The sequence below is a fragment of the Molothrus aeneus genome, chromosome 2 (genome assembly GCF_037042795.1).
Source record: "Molothrus aeneus isolate 106 chromosome 2, BPBGC_Maene_1.0, whole genome shotgun sequence".
In the NCBI taxonomy this organism is placed as follows: domain Eukaryota; kingdom Metazoa; phylum Chordata; class Aves; order Passeriformes; family Icteridae; genus Molothrus; species Molothrus aeneus.
Genome location: NC_089647.1, coordinates 52,300,807 through 52,316,809, shown reverse-complemented (window position 1 = coordinate 52,316,809; position 16,003 = coordinate 52,300,807). Strand labels below are relative to the sequence as shown.

At 38.5% G+C, this 16,003-nt stretch overlaps 1 protein-coding gene across 3 annotated transcripts; it reads right to left on the bottom strand.

Annotated features, from left to right (window-relative positions):
• Nucleotides 1-1,841: 1,841 nt before the first annotated feature.
• Nucleotides 1,842-14,825, bottom strand: LOC136553426 (serine/threonine-protein kinase Nek3-like). 3 transcript variants are annotated; one of them, XM_066544942.1, is made up of 16 exons: nucleotides 14,749-14,825; nucleotides 13,311-13,527; nucleotides 12,420-12,513; nucleotides 12,083-12,180; nucleotides 10,962-11,045; nucleotides 10,277-10,344; nucleotides 10,072-10,158; nucleotides 9,020-9,074; nucleotides 7,221-7,421; nucleotides 6,809-6,878; nucleotides 6,149-6,195; nucleotides 5,164-5,263; nucleotides 4,610-4,756; nucleotides 3,438-3,572; nucleotides 2,656-2,782; nucleotides 1,842-2,077 (listed from the first exon to the last, which is right to left on the bottom strand). In XM_066544942.1, the coding sequence occupies exons 2-16, from the start codon at nucleotides 13,425-13,427 to the stop codon at nucleotides 2,011-2,013; spliced, it is 1,497 nt and encodes a 498-aa protein (XP_066401039.1). In that variant the 5' UTR covers nucleotides 13,428-13,527; nucleotides 14,749-14,825; the 3' UTR covers nucleotides 1,842-2,010. The 3 variants fall into 3 exon arrangements, with proteins under 3 accessions (XP_066401039.1, XP_066401040.1, XP_066401041.1); XM_066544943.1 differs by having other exon boundaries at nucleotides 4,610-4,732; XM_066544944.1 differs by lacking the exons at nucleotides 1,842-2,077; nucleotides 2,656-2,782 and adding an exon at nucleotides 3,700-3,837 and having other exon boundaries at nucleotides 3,460-3,572.
• Between the last annotated feature and the right edge of the window lie 1,178 nt (nucleotides 14,826-16,003).

The following is a 16,003-nucleotide window of genomic DNA, read 5'->3' as shown; positions in this document are numbered from 1 at the left end:
GTGGTAGGAGTGGGGTGGCCCGAAAGGAAATCTCGACTGCCTCAGGGTCTTGAATCCTTGGTAGAAAGTCACCAGGTACCAGCCTATGTGCAACAGGGGAGGTGAGGTATGAACTGGCTCTACACCAGAACTACAGATTTCCTAAAGCTTTCCTTAGGTATTATTCCTATTATTTATTACAGGGACATAGTCCGGGACCGCTTTCCCAGGAGAACTCTGCCAAGAGCATTTGTGCTCTCCTGTGTAGAACGCAAATCACTTTTTTTTTAAATTTCAGAAGTTTAATAGTAACAAAATGGTTATAAAAATAGGAATATAATTAGAGTAATAATAATTTGGACAATTTGAATTAGGACAATACGAGACAACAGAAACAAAGAGTTACGGATGTCTGGGCACCTTTGTCTGGGCAAAACAAGCCCAAAAAAGGACCCACGTTAACAGAGGATTAACCCTTAAAAGCAATAGCCTGCTGCATATTCATACACCTCATACATGATGCAGAAAGTCCATTCAAACACAGGATTCTGTCTGGTCATCGTCAACTTCTTCCTCTTAATCCTGACGGCATCTTCATGGCTGAGCAAGGTAGGAAGAAGTTCGTTTCTTCTGATAAGAGAGCAATAAATTCTTTTTCTCTGAAAGATTTAGGTGTCCTGTGGCTGCTATCTCACTGCAAGTCCTTTCTTTAAAAAAAGTATCTTACATAGCATAGTTTCTATTTTAACATTTTGTTATAACCTAAAACTATATTTAACACACTACTAAAAAAATTAATACAGCATAACTTTCTAACACATATAATATTCATTTTAATATTTGCGAAAAGCCAATCATAAAATATGCATTTTTCACATTTCCCTTGCCACATTTTTCTTGTAAAGTGTCTATTTATTACCCAGTAACCAGAACAGAGCCCAAACTTGACATTGCCCATAGCACTCTCTGCAGTAAGAGCATGTCTCCAATCAAAGTCAGAAAATTTGTCCTTATTCATGAATACATTTGCTTCCTTCCACAAATGCAGTGGCATATAAAAAATCTCCTTTCATTGAATCAAGACAAAAGTTCAGTCTCAAAGAATTTTCAGGGGACTAATAATGGCACAAACTAAAGCCTCAACTATTTATCATAGCTAAATGTTTCCATAACATGCTCTTCAAAGATGATTTATACATATGTATGTATTGGGTTTGTGTGGCAGGGTTTTGGTAGCAGAGAGGAGCTACAGGGGTGGCATCTGCCAGAAGCTTTCCATGTTGGACAGAGCCAATGCCAGCCAGCTCCAAGACAGACCCATTCACCTGCGTCCCCATCCATGCCCCGCCCTGATCTGTTATCTCTGATCTTTTATCTCAGAGACCACCATTGCTGATGGGATCAGCCTTGACCAGTGAAGTGAAATTGAGTCCAGGAAGAAGGGAAAGTAGGAGAAAAGTGTTCTAAGGTTTGGGCTTATGTTTCATTACTCTGCTCTGATTTGGTTGGTAATAATCCATTTCCTCAAGTCAAGTCCGTTTTGCCTGTGACAGTAACTGGTGAGTGATCTCTCCCTGTGCTTATCCTGACCCATGAGCCTTTCATTAGATTTTTTCTCCCCTGCTCAGTTGAGAAGGGGAGTGACAGAGAGGCTTTGGTGGCACCTGATATCCACTCAGCATCAGCCCCCCACCACAATGCTGCATTTCATTACACCTTTACACCTTCTCAGAGTGCTACACCATCTCCTTGAAATATTGCAAGAAGACAATTTGAACAATGCTATAATTTGACTGAACATTTCTGCAAAACTATTACCAACTCCAAAAATATTTAATACATGGATTTGTTTAGCTATCTGCAAGTGTTCTAAAAAAGTTTATTGTGCATTTTCCAGCCTCGGTTTTGTGATACAGAAAACATGCCCACGCAGATTTTTTTGATGGAAATTATTTAATTAATAACTAGTTATTAATAACAACTTGGACACCAGCACACCTAACTTCACTCATCACAGGTAAATTCAGGTTTTCAGTCACTCTGTTTCAATACTGTTTGCAGCTCTGACACCCAGTCTGGCTCATCTTCCTCAAAGTCCCTAAAAATAGATTTCAAAAAAAATGTTATTTTGAAAACCAAAACACAACTTTACAAATCTTTAATTGCTTTTTTCCCCAAAAGAAATTACATTGTAATTAGGATAAATTATGTTAAAAATATCAGCACAAGAGACTTACTTCCTGCCCTACTGTGATTAAAGAACCTAAATGGTTCTTTATGATTCTCTATGGAATTTACAAAAGTAAGTTTCAAAAGCAAAGACAAATTAATATATTAAGAGACTGCAATTGTGTTGATAATTGACAGCCTGCAGCTGAACTGCAGCAATACAGGCTTAGGTAGTCATCTCTAGGTGCCACAAAAATAAACAGTGACACAAATTGAGATTCTGAGAATCTGAGAACCACCCCCAAAACATACATCAAAAAATCACAGCATTTTTGTTCATACATTGTAAGATATCAAATGCTAATAAATTTCAATTTAATTATGTAAGAGAGGGATGAATTTAGATGCTGAGAAAAATACTATTTTTTTTCAGGGGAATGTTGTTATGGAAAAATCTCTTTGAGGAACCAAAGAAAACATAAATGCAAGGACATCACTTGGACTTACGTGTCATCTTCATCAGATCTAGGTTCAAGTCTCTCAGAATCTATGACAACAGCTTCATGTTCACCATCTACTTCATCAGATACTTTGCGTTCATCAGAAAGTGGACCTCTTAATATGTTTTCAGAAGCTTTGAAAATATAAAAATTAAAATGTCATCAAAATATTTTAATTTTTAAAGTAAAACTATTAAGAATATAAATACAAAACAGTCTAATTCATCCCCAGTTTGTAGCGGATTCCAGGATAAGCTGTTATCTATTTCAGGTGGGAAGATAAACTAGTAAGGCAACTGAAGTGCAGAACAAACACTTGTGACTGTGGCTGTGCACATCTGTAGACTGCAGCTGTCTTCAGCTGTGCCATCTGCCCATCCTGCCCTCCAACCAGGGCACCAGTGCCTCAGTGAGGGGGGGATTTACCTGACGGGGCTACAGTGCATTTCCTGCATCTGCCTAACACACACACCACACAGCTCAGGGCAGGGAGCACATAGCAGGTGTCTGTGCTTTGTCACGACCTCATTCAGCTGTTGAGCTGCAAGTGGAAGTCCATCATGAAGAGCTGTAGTGGAGATGTACAATCACTCATGAATTCCAAACTTGGCTTTTTAAGTCCCCTTTTCATTTGGTAAACTTAAAAAAACCAAAAACTAGTCTGTTGTGGTATGAACCCAAGTGAATGATCTGTATACATAGGAGCTATGTATGGGGAAAAAAGAAAAAAAAAAGTCTTTATTAATAAAACTGTTTGCAAAAATGTTTGCCCAGAAAATAGGGATTTACCTGGTGTATAAATTGTGTATGTTTTAAATGCTAAGCTGACATCTGCATTGCTGAGCATGTCCATCAGGGTCTGAGGGGGTTCCTTGTTCCACTGCTTCCGTGGCCTATTTTCACTGTAGTTTATAACACCACCACCTGGGTATAAAATAATTCACAAATGCTATTTACAGGAAATTGCATTAGCAGTGTGGATTACATTCAAGGTCACATTCAAGAGAGAAATGAGAAACAGGAAGAAACAGAAAGAAAAGAGTCTAGATACCTCCATCTGTCACAGCACTGTTCTCTCAGAAAACTGAGGAAACAATGGAACCTCCTTGTGGCCAGGGAGCCCACAGGAACTGGCTGAGGGGTGTGAGGAGGCAGTGTCTCAGCAAACTTATGTGGTGGCTCTGCAAATCTCAAAATGAAGCCTGAGGCTGCTTCTGTGCCTTTTAATAGCAGAACACTTAAATACATGCATTCCTCTGTCCACTCTCCTTGCCCAGTGCATAACTATCATAAAACATTCCTACCACAGCTTGGGAATTTTCTCACTACTCATATCTTGATTATTTATTTCCACAACATTTATTCACATTTACCTAGAACACATATCCAGAATCACATTAAATAATCATAACAATTGCATCAGTGAGGGGGCATTTTAAAATTGAAACCTTTCTCAGAAGAAACCTCATGATAAGTATTTTAATCAAAAGAAAGAAAAGTCTCTGCCTCACATCTGAGGTACATCATTGATAGTTCTTGTCACTGGCCTTAACCTGTATGTTAAATCACAACAAAAGTAGAGCTGTAGATGTTTTATGCTCCCAATAGTATGCTGTACTTGAAAGACAGGTGGTTGCATTCTGCACCAAATTAATTCCTCACTGCTACCTCCACAAATGATGTATTAAAAGGAGGATTGTAGGATAATTTCTTAGAGATTATTATAATTTTAAGGTTGTTATTGTTATCTGTCAGTTTCATCACTCTTTGCAATCTTCCTGTCACACAAAAACACATAGAAATTCTCTTCAGCACAGTGAACTTTTTGAGTGTTCATCAATGAAGTATTTTTAAATTATTTTAATGTAATTTTAAACGAGTCATGTAAAGTTTTGGCTCTTAAAATCTGTAAACAACCACTGACATTACTTGAATTAAAAGCACATTTAATTAAATCTTACTTTCAGCCTCTTCAGGTGTAAAACTGGAAGAAAGCAAGGATGCATTTTCCAGGACATCCAGCACAGTATTGGATATCTTCTTTTCCCATTGCCTTCTGTGGGCGTGTGACAGATCAGTACTTCCTGGGAGGACAGCAGAAGCTGATACTGTAATGGTAACAAAAAAAAAACCCCATGATAACCAGCATCTAACTTGATTCCATGTCCAGACTGCCCTGTCCAGGGAAAGTAGTACTAAGAATCACTTAACTAGCAGCAATGTTTGATTCTGTGGGTGCAAATCTCAACTTTAAAGCATTCCCCATACATTTACTCTATTCTAAATGTTTTCAAACAACCATTTTTTATTACTTTGACAAGAGAATTTTCATTTTTTTTAATCTCAGATGAGCAGTATGAATCAATGTACTTGCAGATGTACTGATGGTGGCATGGTTTTCATGTCTTGAGTAACCTGAGACTAATTTGAGCCACCTATTTAAATGACTATATCACTGACACATAGATACCATACACAGAAGGAAGTGCATCAGCCTTAAAACTGCCAAACTTACCTTCTTGATAAGATTTCCTTTGTTCCCTTGTGTCTTCACTCAAACCCTCAGCATTTTTCCTTTCTAAGGGGCTATGCTTGCTGCTTTCATCTTTCCTTTGCTTTAAAAGAGTAAAGTCTTCATTAATTATTATCCTTGTCGTCGAGAAAGACAAAGCAGTCATATTAATGTGGCATTAATTATTTCAGTTTTGCTATAAAATACCTTGCCTAAAGACTGGAAGATTTGAAAACTAAACCAATAACATTTTGAAGCCAACTGCAATTGCACTCTACCTATTATTGCACTGTATTTCACACTGTGTGCCATGACAGACAACTTCAGTTTCTGAAGCTAAGCACACATAGTTATTTGATATAATATAATTTCTCTTTGGGTTTTTTTCACATTTAAGAACACAAACAATATAAATTATTTACATTCCCAGGGAAAACAAGATGCACCCAAATACTAAACTTCTCAGATTGACAAGTCTATGAAAAGAAAATAAAATAAGCCCCAGGGCAACACACTTTTTAAAAATATACTGAATATGGCTGAGTCAGGCTATGGTAATGTACCTATAGGGGACATCTTGGCCATCTGTGACTTAATTCTCCTCTCCTGAAATCTCATATGGGCCCTAAAAACTGGTGAGAACTATGTCCAGACTAGACTGTTTCCACAGCAGCCAGTTCTAAATGTGTCCCAAAAGCAAAGAAAATGGATCTTTTGCAGTATAAAAAAAAAAATGGAAAGACAAGGGAAGTTTTTTTGGGTTGGGTTTTGTTTTGACAGGGTTATAAAAAGATCCACTTTGGAACTAAACTAAACATGGAAAGAATCAAAAAGCCTGGTGGGAAACACACAGGAAAACTGCAATTTGAACACTAATAGGCTGATTTATGGTTTAGCATAGGAATAATTTTCATTAGAAACTTTTCTATAGTACAGAATATTCTAAATTACTAAAATACAAATGCTATATTTATATTTCAATACTTACTCTATTTTCTGTCTTATTGTTTGAGCTTCTCCCAGCCATGACACTACCTGACAGATTAACAAACAGATCCAAGAGTTAACAACTCTAGCAAACATTTGTAGTAAGGTGGTATTCCAGAGGAATGACAGCAATTCCACTGAACCAAGCAATGACAATTATGTGACAGCTTCTTCACACTTCTGACAGCACAGCTCATTCTCAACAGTCCTGCTACTATTCTGTTCCAAATGGGCACTAATTGTGGTGTAGCTAAATTTATACAGAAGAAAAAAGTCCAACATTCTCTGTCTAAAAATTAAATAATGAACATAACATGCTTCACCATATTCTGGGAAAGAAAGAACTGTTGTATTTAAAATAAATGCCGCTGTTAAAAGCTTTGCTGATTCTAAAACTTTATTTTTATTTCTAGCAAAGAAAAGTTTATTTCTAGCACAAGTCTTAAGACAATACATATATTGCAGCTTTGCACTCCACTTATGTTGGAATATAATTTACACCCTTCAAGCATTTTTCCATGTAAGTTCAATAATATTAGATTTTGAAATAATTAAAAGTAGATTTGGACATATAATGCTAATGTTTCATAGCTGTATTTAAGATCTTATACTTCCTACTCATTTTGTCATTCCTTACATCAAAAAAATATTACTGACTTACCCTTCTGTCTTGCTGCATTGCCTTCAGGTTTCTTGGTTTCCTTTACTATCTGCTCAAACTCATTTGCAATCTGAAATGCGTATGAAGAGATGCAAGTAATGTATCATTTTAAACTTCTTAAAATTATTGCATATACTATTTGTTAAAAATAGACTCACTATACAAGTGCACTGTTCCAGCTAACAATATCTAATTTTATCAGCATCAGGCCAACATCCAACTTTAATTTTCAGAAGAGACACTTTTAAAAACTCAGGTTTTCTGATAAGTCTACAACTGTATGTATTTTAGAGTAGGACGTACACAACACTACGTTTTATAGTCATACAATAACAAACTAGAAATGAAAAGGATTTATTATCTAAAATGTAGATAGTATTGCTGAAATCTAGAGACAAAGAATACACCATACCTCAGAAGGCAAACAATTTTTTACAAGTTTGGTTAGGCAGCCTCTTGCAAGAATAGTACTGGCTGATGGACGATTCTGGGGATTTCTCTTGAACATCTGTTTTATTAAGTAATGAAGCTCATAGGAATACTGAGATGGAAGTGGATCATAGGACCCTTTGCATATCTTGAGGATGAGATGTTTCCAGCTGTTGGCTTGAAACTGCATTTTAAATAAATTAATACTAGAGCACAGCGTTTAAGTATAAGGCAAAAAGTAGCTGTCATAATTTAAGATAACTTCTACAACAGAAAAGCAGATAGGAATTACTCCGATAAATTTATGATTGTTTGAATTTTATTTGTGTAGAAATCAAATTAATCAATTCATATACTTGAGATCAGACACGAACTGCAAGTGTGAAACAGTAAGGTCAAAAATATGAAGACTTTGATTAAAAAAAATTCATCAAAAGTAACCTGTAAAAGCACAAACATGCCCTTGCAAATCTAATGTCTGAGAACTTCTAGCTGCCATGCAGGAAGTTTCCTTGGATTACACTTCTCTGGCTTGGCTGCAGGGTGCCAAGCACCCATGGTGTGTCATCTTTTGTATGACCTCTCATAGATTATGCAAGAACATACATGACCACCACATCAAACCAGACACACAACTTTTCAACACTGCTAATAAGGGAAGAATACTCCCCTCCTTGGAACCCCAGCTCTAAGCTTTGCCTCAATAGCCCTGATACTGCCAAAGACTTGCCACAGATCTACTTAGGCTAACACAACCCTATGCACAGGCTCCCTTATCACTCAGTCACATCAGTGTAAGTTTCCACACTCTTGCACAGCCAGCACTTGCAGCTGTGGAGAACTGCATACACAGGTTTTTTTGCTGATACACAGGATGTGAACAATGCTCTCAGGCATATGTGTCGTTCTTGGGCCTGTCCTCTGCAGGGTCAGGTGCTGGGGCTTTGATGATCTTTGTGGGTCCTTTCCAACTCAGAATATTCTGTGGTTCTCTGATTTCAAGATACAGTATTAGCTCAATGAAAGGAAACTGCTGCTTATAAAAACTAAGACAAAATGACCCTCAATTAGGATCTCATTTTGCTGCAAAACAAACATATCCTGATAAGGGTTCTTATTTTACCTATGAGTCTGTATAGAGAAGCCAGAGGATGTTAACACATAAGAAACACAGCAACAACACTGTAAAAGACAGTGTCCCAGAAATGACAGAAAGACTGAATTATTGAACAAGGTCCCCACTGTTCCAAGAGGAGAATGGTGCTTGGACAGTGATTTGTTTGATTTGAAGAACAGGCAAAGGTGTATCACTGATGCAAGCAATACAAAATGCCTACTGCTTACTACATTTTGCTGTACTTGCACACAATATATTTTTATTAGCAAACATTTTGAGTGTCTTTGTCACTATGTCATGGGATTATCTTGATCCTGTAAAATGCAATGCTCCTGCAACTGCAGGTATCTGGAACCAGCCTGGCAGCTGTTGGATTGAATATGTCCAAATCACCCCGCTAATATTGAGGAAAATTAACCAAATTAAAAAAAAACAATTGTTTTCTAACAAATTTGAAAATAGAGTCTTCTACAGAATGGTCCAGTAGGTCCCAAGAACTGCTGAAACAGCAGCATGTAGTGGAGGAGGCATAGGAAGGGTGGAGCAATACTTCCCTCTTTTGGAAGCAGCAGCAAGCACTTCAGTCAACTCTATTGTACAGCAAACTGCTAATTAAATTTCAAGGAATTCCAAAACTTTTCTCATGGCAATAAAGCTGTACTTACCGGGTGTTTTAGAGTGCACAGCTCATACAGAATACACCCCAGAGACCATATATCACTGTAGATATAGAGAGAGATGAAAAATTTTCAGCCAGAAATTGCAATCTAGTGTCTTGTTTAAAAGCATGAGATTTAATCTGTGTACATAACTGAGCTAAATAAGCTAAAAATAAATGTAAGTAACCATAAAGACAATATAATTTTGCGTTTAACCTCTCCTGTGGAAATGTTCTTCCTTATTTTATCCTAACCTGATGTAAAAGAGGATGACTGCCATACAGTGGTAGTTGGCTTTTTATTCCTAGGATGTCTTTCAAGTAATTTGCTCCATCAATATTTATCCTTCTGCACTTGAAAGCCTTTGCATTCTATGGCCCTTAACATCAAATGGCAGCCACATAATCCTAATTCTGAGAGCTGGAATTCTGGCCCTGCCAAAATGAATTCTCTTACTGAGAAAGAACTCCATTATTTTCTACCAAAAGTGAGTACTGCCATTTACACAAGAAGCAACTGAAGCCTTTCTTGCAAGAAGAAACAACTCGAACTGTAGAAGGTTTCTTACCTCCCCTGGGAAATCAATCACAGTTCTTGCATAAGGACCAGAATAACTGGGCTCTCTAAGTAATCCATTCTGTGCCATTATCCTTACATTATCAAGACTGGCATGAAGAGGTTAAAAATCCATCAGCCATCATCCAAACAACCATCCCCAAAAACTAAGATCAGCAAAAAGATACCAACACATACTTATGTCTGTGGATATATACAAACTTAAAACATACACACAAGTATGTATGTATTTACTCTCCCAAATAAACAGAGGTCTGCACACTGACTTTCAGACTTCTAGGACTAAAGATACTGTGCTCTCAGCTACCTAAGAAAAGAGGAATTTATGCACTATAATCTTAAAAAAATTGTAAATACCTCTTTGTAAATTTCCTTCATCTCAGTATCTTCTCTGAAACAAATATGGATAAGACATATAGCCAGATTGAGATAGCAAGAAAAAAACCCCATCCATTATTTATGACCACTGAAAACACCAGTACCTTTTGTTGTTGTATGGCAGACTTTCCCATATTTCTGGAGGTACATAATAGGGAGTTCCCACATAGGTGCAAGCGTATGACATTGGACTATGAAACGACAAAGAGGAAATGCCAGGTGAGAAGTAATGATTTATGAACTCTGTACTGTTTGTCAATGGTAAAATAAAGCTTGACACCACTGAGATCAGTTGGGATGTCCACATACTGTGCAAGAAGGCGTGCAGATCCAAAATCTCCCAACTTGACTTTTCCACTTTGAGTGAGGAAGACATTCTGCATTTCAAGAGCAAAGATTAACATACTTAAATATTCTTCTATGAATCATCTCTGAAGTTTGGATATACAGAAAATACAGCAATACCCACTTCTGATATTTTGTCTCTGTATTTCTTTTCACTTGCTTCTCCTAATACTTCTACCAAAACAGAAAGGTTTTGTGGGCCTAAGGCCTCAGCATCAGTAGCAGAGGAAGAACTGAACTTAGAATTGTCTTAATCTCTATGCTATACTCAAACCAAGGGTCCACTTTCTTCTGAATTTCCCTCTTTCTGACAAGGAAGAGCAAAAAAGAAAAAATTGTGAGGCAAGATATTTGCAAACTGCATAATCCATACACTTTTTTATAGTTTGTAATTCTTTTAAGTTATATGCAGTGTCACAAGCAATTGGTGCTATCAGCAGTGTGGATATGAAGAATACAGCTATACTGAGATGATGTTTACATCCACAGTATTACATCACCCCATGCACTCAACAATTTCATTTATATTATATACTTAGGCCTAAATAAAAACCACAGAACTTAGCAGTCATGGGAAATTACAAAAGAGAGGGTTTAACTTTTGCATGCAGGAGAGTTTATTAATGGCAACAAAACTTGCTCTGTTCACCTTGGATTTTATATCCCTATGCAGCACACGTTTATCATGGATGTGCTTCACAGCCAGGCATATCTGCACAAACCAGTGAAGGATCTGAAAAAGAGTAGCTAAGAGTTATAACACCTCAATGCTCAATATAATGAATACTTTACTAATAGATTTAAAAAAATTAAGAAAGGAAAAGCATATTCAGAACATTTGGGTGTAAAAAGTAACCCCAGCATAACAGCCTCCAACCAGCATGAAAGACTGAGTTCTTTAAAACAGATTATATTTTAACATTGCAGAAGGAATGTTTATTACCTGTGTCCAAAAAGCTCTAATAATACAAAGCAATAATGAAGCTGGGAATCACTACCTGGAGCTTTAGCTCATGGTCATTTTAAAACAAGTTAACTAAAGTTACAGAGTAAATTGGCAAATAGATAAAAAACCCAAAGCACCAAATAACAAACAAAACCAAAACTCACATGGAAATAATGTACTGTTTCTAAAAGAAAATGTGCTCCTTTCCAAGTACAAAAGAAAACTCTTAAAGGTCATAGAAAATATAAATGTTCAATTAGTTGAGGTTTCTGGTCCTTTCATTTTGATGAAGGTGATGCTTCTAACTGTAGCAGGAAGTAGCTTCTATTCACTACAATGCCCCTTTGAACCTTCTCCTAAGTAATTTTATAGCTTCTCTGGTAAAAGCAGTTAGCACATACTGAATGGTTTAAACTAAATGGTTTAATTACATAAAAAGCAGACATTTATTCTCCTGGTTAGCTTTATTTATCTTACCAGAGTTGTTTGTTCACTTCCCGTTGGCAGTGCTCTTACTGTGCTTTAAATCCTACCTGAACCGTTGTGTAAAATTCCTACTTAATTGCATACAAACCTGACTGTTTGCTCACACAATGTGAACAATTTTCAGATACATGTAGCAATTTCTTTTTTTATTCATTTCAGTCCAATTCTTGTCCTGATCTGCTGGAAACTATAAAAGAATTAAGTCCCCAATTCTATCTGTAAGTGACTTTGTTTCATCAAGATGTTAGCATATTTCTAATTTGGTTTATGCAGCATCCTACTGTTTACATGGAAAAGGATTCCCAGCCTCCTTGGTTCAAAACAATGTCTTTTCTTACCGTGTCTTCAGGGAACAAATTTCCTCCTTGGTGTTTAATCTTTTGCATTAGATCTCCATCATCACAATATTCCATCACTATATACAGATGTCCATCAGCTAAATTTTTGGTAATTTAAGCATAATTAGTATTTTCATTAGCAGAATATGTATTGATTATTTACTACATGTAATACTTTTTTACTGGAAAGCTCTAACTGCATGCTATGTGTTATGTTACAATAAATATGTATTTTGTTTATAATACACACTATAAACAAAAAAAAAGAAAGTAATCTCAATCCCTGAGGAGTATGCAACTTCAAACAAATGAAGGAATTTAAATTTTTTATACTTACCTTCAAATGATTCTTTAAAGGCAACAATATTTGGATGTTTCATTTTAGCCAAAAGAACAGCTTCCTTCCTAGAATTCTCTACACCAGATGAAGACTGAAAATATAAACATACTTACTATAAATTTCACACTAACAAATGTTCAAGTATACACATAAAGTGCCTCACTTTCCAAAGAAAAAGATTTTAAAGAATTGATATTCAGTTATTTCAAGTCATTTAGAAAGTTTAAAAGCTCCATCTTTTTAATCTATGGTTTATTACTAGCTGAAGACTTCTTCGGGTTGTTTGGGCATGTGGTATTTTGTTGTTTTTTTTAAATTGGAGAGAATCTTTTCCTATTTCAATTAATGACCTCTTCTATTTTAAAAGAGCAGAACTATATAACAAAGCAGCACACACTGACTTCGAAACAGCTGATAGTCTGCATGAACTCAATACAAGGCCAAGTGCCCAGGTCTTGCTGAGCTTTGGCCTCAGAAAGCCAGTGCCTCCCATTTTGTGACTTTTAGCTTAGCTGAGTGCAGAGAATGTAACCCAAAGAGCTGATTACCAGCAGTAATATGACACTAATTTCCTCATTAGATATTGAAGATGAAATTTGCATTTTAGTGAAATCAATCCAGCCAAGGGCATCAGTGGGAACAGGGAACATTCTAAGCACCTTCATACCTGCTATACTTCCAAAAATTCCAGTATCTAATAATGTACTTCACTTAGTACCAACAACATCAGCTCAAGATGTAGTTATACAGGAACCATACCACATACCTGTCTAATACACAAAACTCTCAGAAAAACTGTTCAGTGTTTCAAAAACACACCCAGAATTAGGATTTTTAAATTTTATCTTTTTTAAGTGGTGGGTGAAGCCATGTTTGTGTCACACTTACCATTGGAAGCCTTATTTCCTTCATTACATACTTTTGGTCACTGCTTCTATGATGAACTAGGAGAGCTCTGCCAAAGGATCCTTCTCCTAGTACTTTCAACACGTTGTATCCTTCCATTTTTTATAAATTCAGTTCCAACACTTTTCTTCATTCACAGGATTATCTTCTAAACTTTGTCAGTACCTTAACACTTTTTAAATTTTTCTCTTAATATAACCTGCATGGAAAAAGACCCAAACAAAATACCAAAAAGGGGTGATAAATGTGGTTACCTAACTGTCCAGCATTACCATGACACAACTTCCCTGCACAGTTACCTTGATTTTACTGAAGATGAGGCCTCCAGAAAGTCAAATTTGAAATATTATAGTGCTATTTCTGCATTTTTTAATTTAAAATGCTCAATCTCTTCAAAAAATGTCAGTTATAGACTTACAACTTTGCATCTCCTTTTTGTTACCTGCACTCCTGCAGGTGGTTTCATAACACTAAAGAAAACTCACAGGCATATTATTAGAAACAAGCTTAAATCTTCCAGTGACAATTCTCACCTAAAACAGCATAAGCAAGATCAAACTGGTAAAAGTTACTGTGCAAAGACTTCAAGAACTGGCAGATAAAGAATAAAATATTTTAGTTGCAAGGAACCTACAATGGTCATCTAGTGCAACTGCCTGACCACTCCAGGGGTGAGCAAAAGTTGAACTAGCGTGACAGTGGCATCATGACAATGTTTCTTGAACACTAAGAGGTTTAGGGCATTGACCACCTCTCTAAGAATTCTGTTCCAATGTTCAACAACCCTCTCAGTAAATAGATGCTTCCTAAAGTCTAGTGTAAACCTTCCCTTGTGCACTTTTGAAATGTTCCCAGTTGTCCTGTCACTATGTTTAGACTATATCAGGGGATCACAGAATCAATGAGGTTGGAAAAGACCTCTGAGATCATTAAGTCCAGCCCATCAACCAACACCATGTCAACTAGACCACGGCACTGAGTGCCACATCCAGTTAAACACCTCCAGGGATGGTGACTCTACCCCATACCCGAGCAGCCCATGCCAATGTCTAATCACCTTCTTCTGGGAAGAGAATCTTCCCGATATCCAACCTGCAAGTCCCATGGCACAGTGTGAGGCTATGTCCTCTCCTCCAATACTGAGCTTAATCCCAGCCTTCCTGAGAGCGCCCACAGATGCTGAAATTCGCACATGATCCCCTTTCCAGCCACAAACACATCTCCTGCAGGATGTCTCATGCAGCAGGGGGTTGTTATCCTTTTTTCAAAACCTTGGTGCTTTTAAGTCATCCTCTGTGCACTGCGTGCACACACGGTGTTCTAAGGGGTTGATGAGCTCTCTGCTTCCTCCGGCTCCTTTATGCTGAAGAGGAGCAGCCCAAGCCCGCCCCAAGCCCCTCAAGGCCCGCTGGGGACTCACCTCAGCGGGCCGGGCCGAGACCTGCGGGAAGGCCCCGGCTCTCCGCCGTCGCTCGCCCCGGGCTGCCCGCGCCCGCCTGGGGGGGGGGGGGGGCGGGCTGGGCAAGGAGGAGGGCGGTGCTGGCTCCGAGGCCGGGCAAGGAGGAGGGCGGTGCTGGCTCCAAGGCTGGGGAAGGAGGGCGGTGCTGGCTCCAAGGCTGGGGAAGGAGGGCGGTGCTGGCTCCAAGGCTGGGGAAGGAGGGCGGTGCTGGCTCCAAGGCTGGGGAAGGAGGGCGGTGCTGGCTCCGAGGCCGGGCGGCAGCGCTGCCCCCGCCCGGCCCTCATGGGGCCCCTGGCGCTGCTGCTCCGCTGAAGGGGCGCAGACACGGGAAATACGGCAGTGTTCTGCTTTGACAGCTCACTCTCAAGAACAGACTAAATAGCTTTAACCTTTAAATAAAGAACAAATGTTGTTCTGCACTAAATAGTTATTTAGCTGATTTGCACTAGGTTCTGTATTATTGCACAGAATGGCATGTTTGTATCCTCATGGGAGTCCCCGCTTGTAGCACACGGCCTTTCCCTCCCCCTAAGGGCCCCGGTGGTGCTGGTTTGTCCCAGGTTTACTCCTCCTTGGCCCCTGCTCACTGGTATCCCCATGGGCTGTGGTCCCCTTCCTCTACTCGCCATTCCTCCAGCTTTAAAAGTCTCCCAGGATCTGGGCTCTTCTTTTTCTACCTAGGGGGCCACCTGGAAATAAACGTAGGACTTTGCCCCCACGTAGAGAAGACCACTTCTTGTCATTTGCCTTTTGTCCTGTGTAAGATTGCGTGGGCTGGGGTCCATAGCGAGCCAGATTGGACCCAACGCCAGCCACGAATTCGTACAAACAAACACAACTAAAGTGATGAGTTTAATAAGTAGAGCATAGTACAGATTAATACAAACCAAAATAAAAATTGTTACATAGCAAGGTAGTGTATCAGATCTCATCTAGGATTACTTGATAATTGAAATAATCAGGGCAGGAGACTTTCTCTCCTTTTAATGCTTTCAACGAAAGCGATCAGCTCAAGATTGGGAAGCCTGATGGGTCGGCAGTCTCTGTCGTCCCTCCCAGAGCTACTCGGAGGACATGCACAGTTTTGCCCACTAGGAACAGAGCTGGGGGTCCAGTCCTAGTGAGAGCCTTAGACGTAACCGCGAGTTTGACAACTTGACTCTCTTGGGTCCCGTTCCGAGAGGATTTTCGTGCTCAGGGTGAGGGAGAACAAAGG

Coding starts and splice junctions, on each gene's coding strand:
- LOC136553426 (XM_066544942.1), bottom strand. CDS start 13,427: ATGGAAGGATACAACGTGTTGAAAGTACTAGGAGAAGGATCCTTTGGC. Junction 10,159..10,276: donor TCTGCACGCCTTCTTGCACA/GTATGTGGACAT, acceptor GTCGTTTCATAG/TCCAATGTCATACGCTTGCA. Junction 2,783..3,437: donor ATACACAATTTATACACCAG/GTAAATCCCTAT, acceptor ATATTTTCAAAG/CTTCTGAAAACATATTAAGA.